At 63.0% G+C, this 19,188-nt stretch overlaps 1 protein-coding gene across 1 annotated transcript; it reads left to right on the forward strand.

Annotated features, from left to right (window-relative positions):
* Positions 1 to 365: 365 nt before the first annotated feature.
* Positions 366 to 16,762, forward strand: CELF3 (CUGBP Elav-like family member 3; the record flags this gene model as incomplete). The annotated part of the gene is made up of 10 exons (XM_082298617.1): positions 366 to 1,110; positions 1,250 to 1,329; positions 3,286 to 3,429; positions 5,400 to 5,538; positions 7,115 to 7,264; positions 7,341 to 7,406; positions 8,921 to 9,019; positions 13,147 to 13,290; positions 15,605 to 15,737; positions 16,527 to 16,762. The coding sequence occupies 9 exons, from the start codon at positions 366 to 368 to the stop codon at positions 15,730 to 15,732; spliced, it is 1,695 nt and encodes a 564-aa protein (XP_082154743.1). The 3' UTR covers positions 15,733 to 15,737; positions 16,527 to 16,762.
* Between the last annotated feature and the right edge of the window lie 2,426 nt (positions 16,763 to 19,188).

Genomic DNA, 19,188 nt, shown 5'->3' on the forward strand with positions numbered 1-19,188 from the left:
AGTGTCCCAGTGCCAGTGTCCCAGTGCCAGCAGTGCTGTCCCCATGCCAGTGTCCCGGTGCCACCCGCGGTGTTCCCATGCCGGTGTCCCCATGCCAGTGTCCCAGTGCCAGTGTCCCAGTGCCAGCAGTGCTGTCCCCATGCCAGTGTCCCAGTGCCACCCGCGGTGTCCCCATGCCAGTGTCTCCATGCCGGTGTCCCAGTGCCAGTGTCCCAGTGCCACCTGCGGTGTCCCCATGCCGGTGTCCCAGTGCCGGTGTCCCGGTGCCACCCGCGGTGTCCCCATGCTGGTGTCCCAGTGCCACCTGTGATGTCCCCATGCCCGTGTCCCAGTGCCAATGTCCCGGTGCCACCCGTGGCGTCCCTATGCCGGTGTCCCCGTGCCGGTGTCCCAGAGCCGGTGTCCCGGTGCCAATGTCCCGGTGCCACCTGCGCTGTCCCAGTGCCACTGTCCCTGTGCCAGTGTCCCGGTGCCACCAGTGCTGTCCCTGTGCCAGTATCCCAGAGCCGGTGTCCCCGTGCCGCTGTCCCCGTGCCCGTGTCCCGGTGCCCGTGTCCTGGTACCACCCGCCCTGTCCCCGTGCCCGTGTCCCGGTGCCCATGTCCCGGTACCACCCGCGCTGTCCCCGTGCCCGTGTCCCGGTGCTGGTGTCCCGGTACCACCCGCGCTGTCCCCGTGCCCGTGTCCCGGTGCCGGTGTCCCGGTACCACCCGCGCTGTCCCCGTGCCCGTGTCCCGGTGCCCGTGTCCCGGTGCCACCCGCGCTGTCCCCGTGCCCGTGTCCCGGTGCCCGTGTCCCGGTGCCCATGTCCCGGTACCACCCGCGCTGTCCCCGTGCCCGTGTCCCGGTGCCGGTGTCCCGGTACCACCCGCGCTGTCCCCGTGCCCGTGTCCCGGTGCTGGTGTCCCGGTACCACCCGCGCTGTCCCCGTGCCCGTGTCCCGGTGCCGGTGTCCCGGTACCACCCGCGCTGTCCCCGCAGAGGACCGGAAGCTCTTTGTGGGGATGCTGAGCAAGCAGCAGGCGGACGAGGACGTGCGCAAGATGTTCGAGCCCTTCGGCACCATCGACGAGTGCACGGTGCTGCGCGGCCCCGACGGCACCAGCAAAGGTGGGCACCCGCGGGCGACGCCCCGAGATGCCCGCAGGGGTCCCTGGGGTGGCCAAGGATGGCGTTCAGGGCGTTGGCGGGGGTTGGGAGGGGGTCCATGGGGTGCTCCCTGGAGCTGACCCGAGCCCGACGTCCCCAGGCTGCGCCTTCGTCAAGTTCCAGAGCCACGCGGAGGCCCAGGCCGCCATCGCCGCCCTGCACGGGAGCCGCACGCTGCCGGTGAGGGACCGTCCTCGGCGTTGTCGCCTTCGGTGTCACCGTCGGCATCCTCGTCACCGTTCTCAGAGTCGGCCGCGTCATCATCCTCGTCATCATCCTCGTCATCGTCGCCCCTTCGTCGTTCCCATAACCGTCCCCGTCGTTGTTGTCGTCGTCCCCTGCGTCATCCCTGTCGTCATCCTCAGCGTTGTCCCTCTCGTCGTCATCCTCTTCATGCTCTTCATCATCGTCCTCTTCATGCTCTTCATCGTCCCGACCACTGTGCCCATCATCATCCTCATCATCGTCCTCTTCATCCTCTTCATCGTCCCGACCACTGTCCCCGTCATCATCCCCATCCTCATCTCCATCGTCATCCTCTTCATCACCTTCATCATCCCCACCAGTCCCCACCATCCTCCCATTCATCACCGCCTTCATCTTCTCTGCCACCATCCCATCATCATCCCCACCACTGTCCTCATCATCATCATCCTCCATCATCATCCTCTTCATCACCTTGATCATCCCCACCAGTCCCCATCATCATCATCCTCATCTCCATCATCATCCTCTTCATCCCCTTCATCGTCCCGACCACTGTGCCCACCACTGTCCTTCATCCCCATCATCATCATCCTCAACGCTGTCCCCGCCATCAGCCCCACCGTCATCCACACCATCGTCCTCTTCATCGTCGTCTTCATCACCCCCTTCATTGTCCCCATCGTTACCCTCGTCATCCTCACCACTGTCCCCATCATCATCATCATCCTCATCTCCATCATCATCCTCTTCATCACCTTCATCATCCCCACCACTGTCCTCATCATCATCCTCATCTCCATCATCATCCTTTTCATCACCTTCATCATCCCCATCACTGTCCCCACCATCCTCCCATTCATTACCTCCTTCATCTTCTCTGCCACCCCATCATCATCCTCACCACTGTCCCCATCATCATCATCATCATCATCATCCTCATTTCCATCATCCTCTTCATCACCTTGACCTTCATCATCCTCACCACTGTCCCCATCATCATCATCCTCATCTCCATCATCATCCTCTTCATCAGTTTCATCATCCCCAGCAGTCCCCACCATCCTCCCATTCATCACCTCCATCATCGCTGCCATCCCATCATCATCCTCACCACTGTCCCCATCATCATCATCATCATCATCCTCATCTCCATCATCATCCTTTTCATCACCTTCATCATCCCCACCACTGTCCCCACCATCCTCCCATTCATCACCTCCTTCATCTTCTCTGCCACCATCCCATCATCATCCTCACCACTGTCCCCATCATCCCCATCCTCATCTCCATCATCCTCTTCATCACCTTGACCTTCATCATCCTCACCACTGTCCTCATCATCATCATCCTCATCTCCACCATCATCTTCTTCATCACCTTCATCATCCCCACCACTGTCATCATCATAATCATCTCCACCATCATCTTCTTCATCACCTTCATCATCCCCACCACTGTCATCATCATAATCATCTCCACCATCATCCTCTTCATCACCTTCATCATCCCCACCACTGTCATCATCATAATCATCTCCACCATCATCCTCTTCATCACCTTCATCATCCCCACCACTGTCCTCATCATCATCATCCTCATCTCCACCATCATCCTCTTCATCACCTTCATCATCCCCACCAGTCCCCACCATCCTCCCATTCACCACTGCCTTCACCATCCTCTTCATCACCTTCATCATCATCACCCCCACCGCTGTCCCCATCATCATCATCATCCTCATCTCCATCACCATCCTCTTCACCACCTCATCACCTCCACCATCATCCTCACCCCATTACAACCCAACCATCACCCCCACGACCGCTCCCACCCCGTTTGACCATGACTGACCACAAGTGACCACAACTGACCACAACTGACCACGAGTGACCACGAGTGACCACAAGTGACCACCATGTCCCCCTCCAGGGCGCCTCGTCCAGCCTGGTGGTGAAGTTTGCGGACACGGAGAAGGAGCGGGGGCTGCGGCGGATGCAGCAGGTGGCCAGTCAGCTGGGCATGTTCAGCCCCATCGCCCTCCAGTTCGGCGCCTACAGCGCCTACACGCAGGCGGTACGGGGCACTGGGAGCACTGGGAGCACTGGGAGGGACACTGGGGACACTGGGAGGGACCCCTCAAAATCCAGCATGAGAAGGTTGGGGTGATGGGGTTGGGTGATGGGTGATGGGTGGCCTGATGGGGGATGGGATGGAGTTGGGTGGTGGACACTGGGAGGAGATGGACATGGGGGTGGCACCCATGAGATGATGGGCCCCGATGGGACACTGGGGTGGCACCCATGAGATGATGGACTCAGATGGGACACTGGGGTGACATCTGATGGACCCCGATGGGACACTGGGGTGGCACCCATGGGGAGATGATGGGCCCTGATGGGACACTGGGGTGACATCCATGGGGAGATGGACCCTGATGGGACACTGGGGTGACATCCGTGGGGAGATGGACCCTGATGGGACACTGGGGTGGCACCCATGGGGAGATGATGGACCCTGGTGGGACACTGGGGTAACATCCATGAGATGATGGGCCCTCATGGGACACTGGGGTGGCATCTGATGGACCCTGATGGGACACTGGGGTGGCACCCATGGGGAGATGGACCCTGATGGGACACTGGGGTGGCACCCATGGGGAGATGATGGACCCTGGTGGGACACTGGGGTAACATCCATGAGATGATGGGCCCTCATGGGACACTGGGGTGACATCTGATGGACCCCGATGGGACACTGGGGTGGCACCCATGAGATGATGGACTCTGATGGGACACTGGGGTGACATCCATGGGGAGATGATGGGCCCTGATGGGACACTGGGGTGACATCTGATGGACCCTGATGGGACACTGGGGTGGCACCCATGGGGAGATGATGGACCCTGATGGGACACTGGGGTGACACCCATGGAGAGATGATGGATCCTGATGGGACACTGGGGTAACATCCATGAGATGATGGACCCTGATGGGACACTGGGGTGGCACCCATGGGGAGATGATGGACCCTGATGGGACACTGGGGTGGCACCCATGGGGAGATGATGGGCCCTGATGGGACACTGGGGTGACATCTGATGGACCCTGATGGGACACTGGGGTGGCACCCATGAGATGATGGACCCTGATGGGACACTGGGGTGACATCCATGGGGAGATGGACCCTGATGGGACACTGGGGTGACATCCGTGGGGAGATGGATCCTGATGGGACACTGGGGTGACATCCGTGGGGAGATGGACCCTGATGGGACACTGGGGTGGCACCCATGGGGAGATGATGGACCCTGATGGGACAGTGGGGTAACATCCATGAGATGATGGACCCTGATGGGACACTGGGGTGACATCCATGGGGAGATGATGGGCCCTGATGGGACACTGGGGTGACATCTGATGGACCCTGATGGGACACTGGGGTGGCACCCATGAGATGATGGACCCTGATGGGACACTGGGGTGACATCTGATGGGCCCCGATGGGACACTGGGGTGGCACCCATGAGATGATGGACCCTGATGGGACACTGGGGTAACATCCATGGGGAGATGGACCCTGATGGGACACTGGGGTGACATCCATGGGGAGATGGACCCTGATGGGACACTGGGGTGACATCCATGGGGAGATGATGGACCCTGATGGGACACTGGGGTGACATCCGTGGGGAGATGGACCCTGATGGGACACTGGGGTGACATCCATGGGGAGATGATGGACCCTGATGGGACACTGGGGTAACATCCATGGGGAGATGGACCCTGATGGGACACTGGGGTGACATCCATGGGGAGATGGACCCTGATGGGACACTGGGGTGACATCCATGGGGAGATGATGGACCCTGATGGGACACTGGGGTGACACCCATGGGGAGATGATGGACCCTGATGGGACACTGGGGTGGCACCCATGGAGAGATGATGGTCCCGTACCCCGGGGTGTTGGTGGCACTGGGGTGGGCTCCCCGTGGTGGTGGCGGTGGCCGTGGTGGCCACGTGGTGCCAGGCGTGTCCCCGCAGCTGATGCAGCAGCAGGCGGCCCTGGTGGCCGCGCACTCGGCCTACCTCAGCCCCATGGCCACCATGGCCGTCCAGATGCAGCACATGGGCACGGTCAACCCCAACGGGCTCATCGCCACCCCCCTGCCACCCTCCTCAGGTAATGGGGACAAGGGGACAGCGGGGAGGGGACGTGGGGGTGGGGGACACCAAGGATGGGGACACTGGGGGTGGGGGACACCAGGGAGGGGACATGGGATGGGAGGGGACACCATGGATGAGCCACCATGGATGGGGACACCATGGGTGGGATGGGGACACCATGGATGGGACACCATGGATGGGATGGGGACACCATGGATGGGATGGGGACACCATGGATGGGACATGGGATATGGGGGGACACCAAGGATGGGATGGGACACCAAGGATGGGGACACCATGGATGGGATGGGGACACCATGGATGGGGTGGGGACACCATGGATGAGACACCATGGATGGGATGGGGACACCATGGATGGGACACCATGGATGGGACACCATGGATGGGATGGGGACACCATGGATGGGGTGGGGACACCATGGATGGGACATGGGATATGGGATATGGGGGGACACCAAGGAAGGGACACCATGGATGGGATGAGGACACCATGGATGGAGTGGGGACACCATGGATGGGGTGGGGACACCATGGATGGGGACACCATGGATGGGGACACCATGGATGGGATGAGGACACCATGGATGGGACATGGGACATGGGGGGACACCACGGACGGGGACACCATGGATGGGGACACCATGGATGGGGACACCATGGATGGGATGGGGACACGTGGGGGCACCATGGATGGGACATGGGACATGTGGGGACACCATGGACATGGGACATGGGATATGGGGGGACACCATGGATGGGACACCATGGATGGGATGGGGACACCACGGATGGGATGAGGACATCACACCCACCCACCCAACCGCCCACGGATCCCCGGTGGTGACCATGTTCTCCCGGTGGTTGCCATGTGTCCTCCCGGTGGTTGCCATGTGTCCTCCCGGTGGTGGCCATGTTCTCCCGGTGGTTGCCATGTGTCCTCCCGGTGGTGGCCATGTGTCCTCCCGGTGGTTGCCATGTGTCCTCCCGGTGGTGGCCATGTCCTCCCGGTGATTGCCATGTTCTCCCGGTGGTTGCCATGTGTCCTCCCGGTGGTTGCCATGTGTCCTCCCGGTGGTGGCCATGTCCTCCCGGTGGTTGCCATGTGTCCTCCCGGTGGTGGCCATGTCCTCCCGGTGATTGCCATGTTCTCCCGGTGGTTGCCATGTGTCCTCCCGGTGGTGGCCATATCCTCCCGGTGGTGGCCATATCCTCCCGGTGGTTGCCATGTGTCCTCCCGGTGGTGGCCATGTCCTCCCGGTGGTGGCCATGTGTCCTCCCGGTGGTTGCCATGTGTTCTCCTGGTGGTTGCCATGTGTTCTCCCAGTGGTTGCCGCGTCCTCCCGGTGGTGGCCATGTATCCTCCCGGTGGTGGCCATGTCCTCCCGGTGGTGGCCATGTTCTCCCGGTGGTTGCCGCGTCCTCCCGGTGGTGGCCATGTCCTCCCGGTGGTGGCCATGTCCTCCCGGTGGTGGCCATGTGTCCTCCCGGTGGTGGCCATGTTCTCCCGGTGGTTGCCGCGTCCTCCCGGTGGTGGCCATGTCCTCCCGGTGGTTGCCCTGCTGTGTCCCCAGGAACCAGCACCCCCCCGGCCATGGCGGCCACCCCCGTCCCGGCCATCGCGGCCCCGCTGAGCGTCAATGGCTACAGCCCCGTGCCCGCCCAGCCCGCCGGACCCCCGGCCCCCGACGCCGTCTACGCCGGGGGGGTCCCCCCCTTCCCAGGTGCCCCCCGTGCCCTCCCCAGCCCCCCCCCCCAACCCCACCGGACCCCCCCCCGTAACCCCCCCTGTGCCCCCAGCCCAGAGCCCCGCGGCCCCCGGGGACCCCCTGCAGCAGGCGTACGCTGGCATGCAGCACTACACTGGTGCGTACTGGGAGCACTGGGAGGGGGTGGGAGGGGGTTGGGGGGTACTGGGAGGGCATTGGGAGGGGAGTGGGAGGGGGTTGGGTGGTGCTGGGGGGTACTGGGGGGTACTGGGAGGGCACTGGGAGGGGGTTGTGTGGTGCTGGGGAGCACTGGGAGGGCACTTGAGGGGTGTTCTATGGTACTGGGGGGCACTGGGAGGGCATTGGGAGGGGGTTGTGTGGTGCTGGGGGGCACTGGGAGGGCACTGGGAGGGGGTTGTGTGGTGCTGGGGGGGTACTGGGAGGGCACTTGAGGGGTGTTCTATGGTACTGGGGGGCACTGGGAGGGCACTGGGAGGGGGTTGTGTGGTGCTGGGGGGCACTGGGAGGGCACTTGAGGGGTGTTCTATGGTACTGGGGGGCACTGGGAGGGCACTGGGAGGAGGTTGGGTGGTACTGGGGGGCACTGGGAGGGCACTGGGAGGGCACTGGGAGGGCATTGGGAGGGGGTTGGGTGGTGCTGGGGGGGTACTGGGAGGGCACTTGAGGGGTGTTCTATGGCACTGGGGGGCACTGGGAGGGCACTGGGAGGGGGTGGGAGGGGGTTGTGTGGTGCTGGGGGGCACTGGGAGGGCACTGGGAGGGGGTTGTGTGGTGCTGGGGGGCACTGGGAGGGCACTGGGAGGAGGTTGGGTGGTGCTGGGGGGTACTGGGAGGGCACTTGAGGGATGTTCTATGGTACTGGGGAGCACTGGGAGGCCACTGGGAGGGGGTTGTGTGGTACTGGGAGGGCATTGGGAGGGAGTGGGAGGGGGTTGTGTGGTGCTGGGGGGTACTGGGGGGTACTGGGAGGGCACTTGAGGGGTGTTCTATGGCACTGGGGGGCACTGGGAGGGCACTGGGAAGGGGTGGGAGGGGGTTGTGTGGTGCTGGGGAGCACTGGGAGGGCACTGGGGGGTACTGGGAGGGCACTTGAGGGGTGTTCTATGGCACTGGGGGGCACTGGGAGGGCACTGGGAGGGCATTGGGAGGGGGTTGGGTGGTACTGCGGAGCACTGGGAGGGCATTGGGGGGTACTGGGAGGGCACTTGAGGGGTGTTCTATGGCACTGGGGGGCACAGGGGGGGCACTGGGAGGGCGTGGCAGGGGGTTGTGTGGCACTGGGGGGCACTGGGAGGGGACACTGTGGGGCACTGGTGTCCCTGGGCTGGCACTGGTGGCACTGGGGTGGCACTGGGATGGTGTTGGCTGTCCCTGGGCTGGCACTGGTGGCACTGGTGGCACTGGGATGGTGTTGGCTGTCCCTGGGGTGACACTGGTGGCACTGGGGTGGCAGTGGTGTGGCACTGGTGGCACTGGGATGGTGTTGGCTGTCCCTGGGCTGGCACTGGTGGCACTGGGGTGGCACTGGGATGGTGTTGGCTGTCCCTGGGGTGACACTGGTGGCACTGGGGTGGCACTGGGATGGTGTTGGGTGGCACTGGTGGCACTGGTGGCCCTGGGCCGGCCCCGGTGACCCCCGTGCCCCCCCAGCCGCGTACCCGGCCGCCTACGGTTTGGTCAGCCCGGCCTTCGCCCCCCCGGGACCCCTGCTCGCCCCCCCGCCCCCCCCGCAGCAGCAGCAGCGGGAAGGTGAGACCCCCCCGGGACCCCCAAAAACCCCCCTGAGACCCCCCGGGACCCCCAAAACCCCCCTGAGACCCCCCCGGGACCCCCAAACCCCCCCTGAGACCCCCCCGAGACCCCCAAAACCCCCCTGAGACCCCCCGGGACCCCCAAAACCCCCCCTGAGACCCCCCCGGGACCCCCGAAACCCCCCCTGAGACCCCCCCGGGACCCCCAAAACCCCCCTGAGACCCCCCCGGGACCCCCAACCCCCCCCTGAAACCCCCCCGGGACCCCCAAAACCCCCCCTGAGACCCCCCCGGGACCCCCAAAACCCCCCTGAGACCCCCCCGGGACCCCCAACCCCCCCCTGAAACCCCCCCGGGACCCCCAAAACCCCCCCTGAGACCCACCCGGGACCCCCAAAACCCCCCCTGAAACCCCCCCGGGACCCCCAAAACCCCCCTGAGACCCCCCCGGGACCCCCAAAACCCCCCTGAGACCCCCCCGGGACCCCCAAACCCCCCCTGAGACCCCCCCGGGACCCCCAAAACCCCCCCTGAGACCCCCCCGGGACCCCCAAACCCCCCTGAGACCCCCCCGGGACCCCCAAAACCCCCCTGAGACCCCCCCGGGACCCCCAAAACCCCCCCTGAGACCCCCCCGGGATCCCCGAAACCCCCCTGAGACCCCCCCGGGACCCCCAAACCCCCCTGAGACCCCCCCGGGACCCCCCCTGAGACCCCCCTGAGACCCCCCCGGGACCCCCAAACCCCCCCTGAGACCCCCCCGGGACCCCCAAAACCCCCCCTGAGACCCCCCCGGGACCCCCAAAACCCCCCTGAGACCCCCCCGGGACCCCCAAACCCCCCCTGAAACCCCCCCGAGACCCCCAAAACCCCCCCTGAGACCCCCCCGGGACCCCCGAACCCCCCCTGAGACCCCCCCGGGACCCCCGAAACCCCCCCTGAGACCCCCCCGGGACCCCCGAAACCCCCCTGAGACCCCCCCGGGACCCCCAAAACCCCCTCTGAGACCCCCCCGGGATCCCCGAAACCCCCCTGAGACCCCCCCGGGACCCCAAAACCCCCCCTGAGACCCCCCCGGGAACCCCAAACCCCCCTGAGACCCCCCCGGGACCCCCAAAACCCCCCCTGAGACCCCCCCGGGATCCCCGAAACCCCCCTGAGACCCCCCCGGGACCCCCAAACCCCCCCTGAGACCCCCCCGGGAACCCCAAACCCCCCTGAGACCCCCCCGGGACCCCCAAAACCCCCCCTGAGACCCCCCCGGGACCCCCAAAACCCCCCCTGAGACCCCCCCGAGACCCCCAAAACCCCCCTGAGACCCCCCGGGACCCCCCCGGGACCCCCCTGGGACCCCCCCGAGACCCCCAAAACCCCCCTGAAACCCCCCCGGGACCCCCAAAACCCCCCTGAGACCCCCCCGGGACCCCCGGGACCCCCCTGAGACCCCCCCGGGACCCCCGAAACCCCCCCTGAGACCCCCCCGGGACCCCCAAAACCCCCCCTGAGACCCCCCCGGGACCCCCAAACCCCCCTGAGACCCCCCCGGGACCCCCAAAACCCCCCTGAGACCCCCCCGGGACCCCCAAACCCCCCTGAGACCCCCCCGGGACCCCCCCTGAGACCCCCCTGAGACCCCCCCGGGACCCCCAAAACCCCCCTGAGACCCCCCCGGGACCCCCAAACCCCCCCTGAAACCCCCCCGGGACCCCCAAAACCCCCTCTGAGACCCCCCCGGGACCCCCCCAAAACCCCCCGGGACCCCCGAAACCCCCCGGGACCCCCTGAGCCCCCCCGGGACCCCCCCGGGACCCCCCTGGGACCCCCCGAATTCCCCCGGGACCCCCGAAACCCCCCGGGACCCCCCCGGGCCCCCCTGGGACCCCCGAAACCCCCCGGGACCCCCCCTGAGACCCCCGAGACCCCCCCCGCGACCCCCGAAACCCCCCGGAACCCCCCCGAAACCCCCCCGAGACCCCCCCGAGACCCCCAAAACCCCCCGGAACCCCCCCGAGACCCCCCCGAGACCCCCCCGAGACCCCCCGGGACCCCTCAGACCCCCCCAGGAACCCCAAAACACCCCAAGACCCCCCGGTTCCCCCCCGGGTCCCGGGCTCCTGGGTCCCGTTTTGGGTTCACAGCTCCAGTTTTGGGGTCCTGTTGCAGTTTTAGGGTCCCGGGTGCAGTTTTAGGGTTCCGGGTGCAGTTTTAGGGTTCCGGGTGCGGTTTTGGGGTCCCAGGTGCGGTTTTAGGGTCCCAGGTGCGGTTTTGGGGTCCCGGGTTCAGTTTTAGGCTCCCGCATGCAATGTTGGGGTCCCGGGTGCGGTTTTGGGGTCCCATGTGCAATTTTAGGGTCCCGGCTGCAGTTTTAGGGTTCCAGGTGCAGTTTTGGTGTCCCGTGTGCGGTTTTGGGGTCCCAGGTGCAATTTTAGGGTCCCAGGTGTGGTTTTAGGGTCCCAGGTGCAATTTTAGGGTCCCATGTGCAGTTTTAGGGTCCCGGGTTCAGTTTTAGTCTCCCGCATGCAATGTTGGGGTCCCGGGTGCAGTTTTGGAGTCCCGGATGCGGTTTTAGGGTTCCGGCTGCAGTTTTGGTGTCCCGTGTGCGGTTTTGGGGTCCCAGGTGCGGTTTTAGGCTTCCAGGTGCAATTTTAGGGTCCCAGGTGCAGTTTTAAGGTCCCAGGTGCAGTTTTGGGGTCCCGTGGACAGTTTTAGGGTCCCAGGTGCAGTTTTAGGCTCCCGCATGCAATGTTGGGGTCCCGGGTGCGGTTTTGGAGTCCCGGCTGCAGTTTTAGGGTTCCGGGTGCAGTTTTGGTGTCCCGTGTGCGGTTTTGGGGTCCCAGGTGCGGTTTTAGGCTTCCAGGTGCAATTTTAGGGTCCCACGTGCAATTTTAGGGTCCCAGGTGCAATTTTAGGGTCCCAGGTGCAGTTTTAAGGTCCCAGGTGCAGTTTTGGGGTCCCGTGGACAGTTTTAGGGTCCCAGGTGCAGTTTTAGGCTCCCGCATGCAATGTTGGGGTCCCGGGTGCGGTTTTAGGGTCCCATGTGCAGTTTTAGGGTCCCAGGTGCGGTTTTGGTGTCCTGTTGCAGTTTTGGGGTGCCACGTGCAATTTTAGGGTCCCGGGTGCAGTTTTAGGGTTCCGGGTGCAGTTTTGGTGTCCCGTGTGCGGTTTTGGGGTCCCAGGTGCGGTTTTAGGCTTCCAGGTGCAATTTTAGGGTCCCAGGTGCAGTTTTAGGGTCCCGGGTGCAGTTTTAGTCTCCCGCATGCAATGTTGGGGTCCCGGGTGCAGTTTTAGGGTCCCGGGTGCAATTTTAGGGTCCCGGGTGCGGTTTTAGGGCCCCATGTGCAATTTTAGGGTCCCAGGTGCAGTTTTGGGGTCCCGTGGACAGTTTTAGGGTCCCAGGTGCAGTTTTAGGCTCCCGCATGCAATGTTGGGGTCCCGGGTGCGGTTTTGGTGTCCCGTGTGCAGTTTTGGGGTCCCACGTGCAATTTTAGGGTCCCGGCTGCAGTTTTAGGGTTCCGGGTGCAGTTTTGGTGTCCCGTGTGCGGTTTTGGGGTCCCAGGTGTGGTTTTAGGCTCCCATGTGCAATTTTAGGGTCCCATGTGCAGTTTTAGGGTCCCGGGTGCAATGTTGGGGTCCCAGGTGTGGTTTTAGGCTCCCATGTGCAATTTTAGGGTCCCGGCTGCAATTTTGGGGTCCCGTGGACAGTTTTAGGCTCCCATGTGCAATTTTAGGGTCCCGGCTGCAATTTTGGGGTCCCGTGGACAGTTTTAGGGTCCCATGTGCAATTTTAGGGTTCCAGGTGCAGTTTTAGGGTCCCGGGTTCAGTTTTAGGGTCCCGGGTTCAGTTTTAGTCTCCTGCATGCAATGTTGGGGTCCCGGGTGCCGTTTTGGAGTCCCGGGTGCCGTTTTGGGGTCCCGGGTGCCGTTTTGGAGTCCCGGGTGCCGTTTTGGAGTCCCGGGTGCCGTTTTGGGGTCCCGGGTGCGGTTTTGGAGTCCCGGGTGCCGTTTTGGGGTCCCGGGTGCCGTTTTGGAGTCCCGGGTGCGGTTTTGGAGTCCCGGGTGCCGTTTTGGGGTGCCGGGTGCGGTTTTGGGGACGCAGTCCCAGGTGTGACCCCGCTCCCTCCGCAGGCCCCGAGGGCTGTAACATCTTCATCTACCACCTGCCCCAGGAGTTCGCCGACACCGAGATCCTACAGATGTTCCTCCCCTTCGGCAACGTCATCTCCGCCAAGGTCTTCGTGGACAGGGCCACCAACCAGAGCAAGTGCTTCGGTAGGGCCGGGGGTGTGGGGTGTGGGGTGTGGGGTGTGGGGTGTGGGATATGGGGTATGGGATATGGGGTATGGGGTATGGGATAGGAGATATGGGATATGGGATAGGAGATATGGGATATGGGATAGGGGATATGGGATATGGGCACCAACCAGAGCAAGTGCTTCGGTAGGGCCGGGGGTGTGGGGTGTGGGGTGTGGGATGTGGGGTATGGGGTGTGGGGTGTGGGGTATGGGGTATGGGATATGGGATATGGGGTATGGGATATGGGGTATGGGATATGGGGTATGGGGTATGGGATATGGGATATGGGGTATGGGATATGGGGTATGGGATATGGGGTATGGGATATGGGATATGGGATATGGGGTATGGGATATGGGGTATGGGATATGGGATATGGGGTATGGGATATGGGGTATGGGGTATGGGGTATGGGGTATGGGATATGGGATATGGGATATGGGATAGGAGATATGGGATATGGGGTATTGGATAGGAGATATGGGATATGGGATATGGGATATGGGATATGGGGTGTGGGATATGGGGTATGGGGTATGGGGTATGGGATATGGGATATGGGATATGGGGTATGGGATATGGGGTATGGGATATGGGATATGGGATATGGGATATGGGGTATGGGGTATGGGATATGGGATATGGGATATGGGGTATGGGATATGGGGTATGGGATATGGGATATGGGATATGGGGTATGGGGTATGGGGTGTGGGATATGGGATATGGGGTATGGGATATGGGGTATGGGATATGGGATATGGGATATGGGGTATGGGGTATGGGGTGTGGGATATGGGATATGGGGTATTGGATATGAGGTATGGGATATGGGATAGGGGATATGGGATATGGGATATGGAGTATGGGATATGGGATAGGAGATATGGGATATGGGATAGGGGATATGGGATATGGAGTATGGGATATGGGATGTGGGATATGGGATATGGGATATGGGATGTGGGATATGGGATATGGGATATGGGATATGGGATATGGGATATGGGATAGGGGATATGGGATGTGGGATATGGGATATGGGATATGGGCACCAACCAGAGCAAGTGCTTTGGTAGGGCCGGGGGTGTGGGGACAGCGGGATATGGGATATGGGGTGTGGGGTGTGGGATATGGGGTGTGGGATATAGGATGTGGGATATGGGGTATGGGATATGGGATAGGGGATATGGGATATGGAATATGGGGTGTGGGGTATGGAATATGGGGTATGGGATATGGGATGTGGGATATGGGGTATGGGATATGGGATGTGGGATATGGGGTGTGGGGTATGGGGTGTGGGGTATGGGATAGGGGGTATGGGGTATGGGATATGGAGACACAGGGATATGGGATATGGGGTATGGGGTATGGGATATGGGGTGTGGGGTATGGGGTATGGGATGTGGGATATGTGATATGGGATACGGGGACAGCGGGATACGGGATATTGGGATATAGGGACACGGGGACAGTGGGACACAGTGACATGGGGACAGCGGGATATGGGATATGGGATATTGGGACAGCAGGACATGGGGACAGCGGGATATGGGATATTGGGACATGGGGACACGGGGACAGCGGGGATATTGGGATATGGGATACGGGGATATGGGATATGGGGACATGGGATAGGGGGGTATAGGGATACAGGGATATAGGTATAGGGGGATGTGGGATACGGGGATATGGGATGTGGGATATGGGATATGGGATATGGGGGTATAAGGATATGGGGATACGGGATATGGGATATGGGAAATTGGGGTATAGGGATACGGGGAAATGGGATGTGGGATATGGGATACGGGATGTGGGGGTATGGGATATGGGGGTATAGGGATATGGGATAGGGGATGTGGGATATGGGATAGGGGATATGGGATAGGGGATGTGGGGACATGGAGGGGACAGCAAGGACAGGGCTGGGAAGTGCCATGGCCAGGATTTGGGGGCGTCAGGGCCAGGGACACCGTTAGCTGATGTCCCCGATGTCCCCAATGTCCCCCCACCCCAATGTTCTCACTGTCCCCACTGTCCCCGATGTCCCCAATGTCCCTCTGCCCCCTTTGTCCCTCCATCCCCTCATCCTCTTTGTCCCCTTTGGTGCTCTGTCCCCTCTGATCCCCCCGTCCCCATATCCCTGGATCCCATATTCTCATGTCCCCCTGATGTCCCCATGTCCCCCTGATGTCCCCCTGTCCCCCAATGTCCTCGATGTCCCCAATGTCCTCGATGTCCCCAATGTCCCTGATGTCCCCCTGTCCCCCCGCTGTCCCCGCAGGCTTCGTGAGCTTTGACAACCCCGCGAGCGCCCAGGCCGCCATCCAGGCCATGAACGGCTTCCAGATCGGGATGAAGCGGCTCAAGGTGCAGCTCAAGAGGCCCAAAGACGCCAACCGGCCCTACTGAGCCCGGTGAGAGCCCCGGGACCGCCGGGGACAGCCTGGGGACACCCTGGGGACAGCCTGGGACATCCTGGGACATCCTGGGGACACTCTGAGATCCCTTGGGACACCCTGGGACATCCTGGGATTCCTTGGGAGACCCTGGGACATCGTGGGGACATCCTGGGAACATCCTGGGGCACCCCTGGGGACATCTTGGGACATCCTGGGGACATCCTGGAGACACCCAGGACACCTTGGGGACATCCTGGGGACACTCTGGGAACATCCTGGGACACCCTGGGACATCCTGGGGCCACCCTGGGACATCCTGGGGACACCCTGGGGACACCCTGGGGACACCCTGGGGACATCTTGGGACATCCTGGGGGCATCCTGGGACGTCCTGGGGGCATCCTGGGACATCCTGGGGACACTCTGGGAACATCCTGGGGCACCCTGGGGGCACCCTGGGGACATCCTGGGGACATCCTGGGACATCCTGGGACACGCTGGGACCCCCTGGGACACCCTGAGGACATCTTGGGACATCCTGGGGACACGCTGGGATCCCTTGGGAGACCCTGGGACACCCTTGGGACATCTTGGGACATCCTGGGGCACCCTTGGGACACCCCTGGGGACCCCTTGGGACCCCCTGGGATTCCCCGGGAACCCCCCCAGGCTTGGATGTCCCCCCCATTGGGATTTGGGGTGTCCCGTCCCCCCCCCCCCCCCCTCCCCCGGGTTTGGGGTGTCTCAGGATTTTGGGGGACTCTGTTTGACCCCTCCCCATCCCCAAATTTTGCCCCCCCCCAGGTCCGGAGGCTCCGGAGCAGCAGCAGCAGCACCTTTGGGTGCCCCTCCCCCCCCCCCCCCCCCATCGCAGCCCCCCCAAAACTCCAGCGGTGCCCGAGGGGGGGGGGGGGGGCTCGGTCCTGCTGAGGGGGGGCCCAGACCCCCCCACGCTCAGGAAGGATGGACCCCCCCCTCCCCCCCCAGTCCATCCCAGTCCATCCCAGTCCAGCCCAGTCCAGCCCAGTCCAGGGTGCCATCGCCCCCTCCCCCCCCCCGCTCCGTTTTTTTTTTGGGGGGGGGGGTCATTCCCACCCTGGGGGTCCCCAAAACGAGCCCCCCTCCCCACCCCCCAACCCCCCCCCCCCGGGGACCCTTCCTGGGGCTTTTCTCACCAAACAGGACCAAAACCAGCTCCAAACTGGGGGAGGGGAGGGGGGGTCCCTGGGGGGTCCTGGGGGGGTCTCTGGGGGTCCCAAAGAGGGGGGACACGCCCCCCCCCCCCCCGGGGGTGCAGCGGGACCCCAACACTGCCACTGCCACCCACTGCACCCCCAGAGCTGCCTCAGTTTCCCCTCGGGATGGGCCGGCACTGGGAGGGGCTGGAACTGGGCTAAACTGGGACTGGGATGGGCTGGGACTGGGCTAAACTGGGACTGGGATGGATTGGGACTGGGATGCTCCATTACTGGGATGAACTGGTACTGGGGTGCTCGTTACTGGGATGAACTGGTACTGGGGTGCTCCATTACTGGGATAAACTGGTACTGGGATGGGCTGGTACTGGGATGAACTGGAACTGGGATGCTCGTTACTGGGATGAACTGATACTAGGATGCTCATTACTGGGATGCTCGTTACTGGGATGAACTGGTACTGGGATGGGCTGGTACTGGGATGCTCGTTACTGGGATGAACTGATACTGGGATGCTTGTTACTGGGATGCTCGTTACTGGGATGCTCGTTACTGGGATAAACTGGTACTGGGATGCTCCATTACTGGGACGAACTGGTACTGGGATGGGCTGGTACTGGGATGCTCGTTACTGGGATGCTCTGTTACTGGGATGGACTGGCACTGGGATGAACTGGCACTGGGATGCTCCAATACCGGGATGTTCCACCATGGAGATGCTCCAGTACTGGGACTTTTGGATACTGGGATGCTCTGGGACTGGGATGCTCCATTACTGGGATGCTCTGGGACTGGGATGATCCCACACCGGGATGCTCCGAGACTGGGATGTTCTGGGACTGGGGTGCTCCGAGACTGGGATGCTCCAGGACCGGGATGATCCCACACCAGGATGCTCCGGGACTGGGAAGTTCTGGGACTGGGAAGTTCTGGGAATGGGATGATCCCACACCGGGAATGCTCCGATACCGGAATGTTCCACCCTGGAGATGCTCTGACACCGGGAATGATCTGATACGGGAATGATCCCACACCGGGAATGCTCCGATACGGGAATGATCCCACACCGGGAATGATCCCACACTGGGAACGATCTGATACGGGAACGATCCGACACTGGGAATGCTCCAGGACTGGAATGATCCCACTCCGGGATGATCCCACACCGGGACGATCCCACACCGGGAACGATCCCACACCGGGACCCTTCAGTACCGGGATGTCCCAACCCCGGGATGTCCCCTCAGGAGCCGGATGGACACGGAGCGGCCGATGCCGGGAATTCCCGGGAATTCCCAACCAGCCAAAGCCGGGGGACAGCGGGGACACGGACACGGGACAGAGACACGGACACGGACACGGACACGGACACGGACACGGACACGGGACAGAGACACGGACACGGACACGGACACGGACACGGACACGGACACGGACACGGGACAGAGACACGGACACGGACACGGACACGGACACGGGACAGAGACACGGACACGGACAGAAACACGGACACGGACACGGGACAGAGACACGGACACGGACACGGACACGGACACGGGACAGAGACACGGACACGGACAGAGACACGGACACGGGACAGAGACACGGACACGGACACGGACACGGGACAGAAACACGGACACGGGACAGAGACACGGACACGGACACGGACACGGGACAGAAACACGGACACGGACACGGACACGGACACGGACACGGGACAGAGACACGGACACGGACACGGACACGGACACGGACACGGACACGGACACGGACACGGGACAGAGACACGGACACGGACAGAAACACGGACACGGACACGGGACAGAGACACGGACACGGACAGAGACACGGACACGGGACAGAGACACGGACACGGACACGGACACGGGACAGAAACACGGACACGGGACAGAGACACGGACACGGACACGGACACGGGACAGAAACACGGACACGGACACGGACACGGCTCTGCCGGGCCCCAAATCCCAAATAATCCCAAATAATCCCAAATCCCAAATCCGGGGGGGCACCGGCCCCCAGCAGCCAAACGGGGGCCAGCGCGGAGCCCCCAAACCAGTGCCCCCAGTGCCCCCAAACTGGTGCCCCCAGTGCCCCCAAACCAGTGCCCCCAGTGCCCCCAAACTGGTGCCCCCAGTGCCCCCAAACCGGTGCCCCCAGTGACTCCAAACTGGTGCCCCCAGACACCCCCAAACTGGTGCCCCCAGTGCCCCCAGTGCCCCCAAACCAGTGCCCCCAGTGCCCCC

Source organism: Coloeus monedula (assembly GCF_965178545.1).
Source record: "Coloeus monedula genome assembly, chromosome: 29".
Lineage (NCBI taxonomy): Eukaryota > Metazoa > Chordata > Aves > Passeriformes > Corvidae > Coloeus > Coloeus monedula.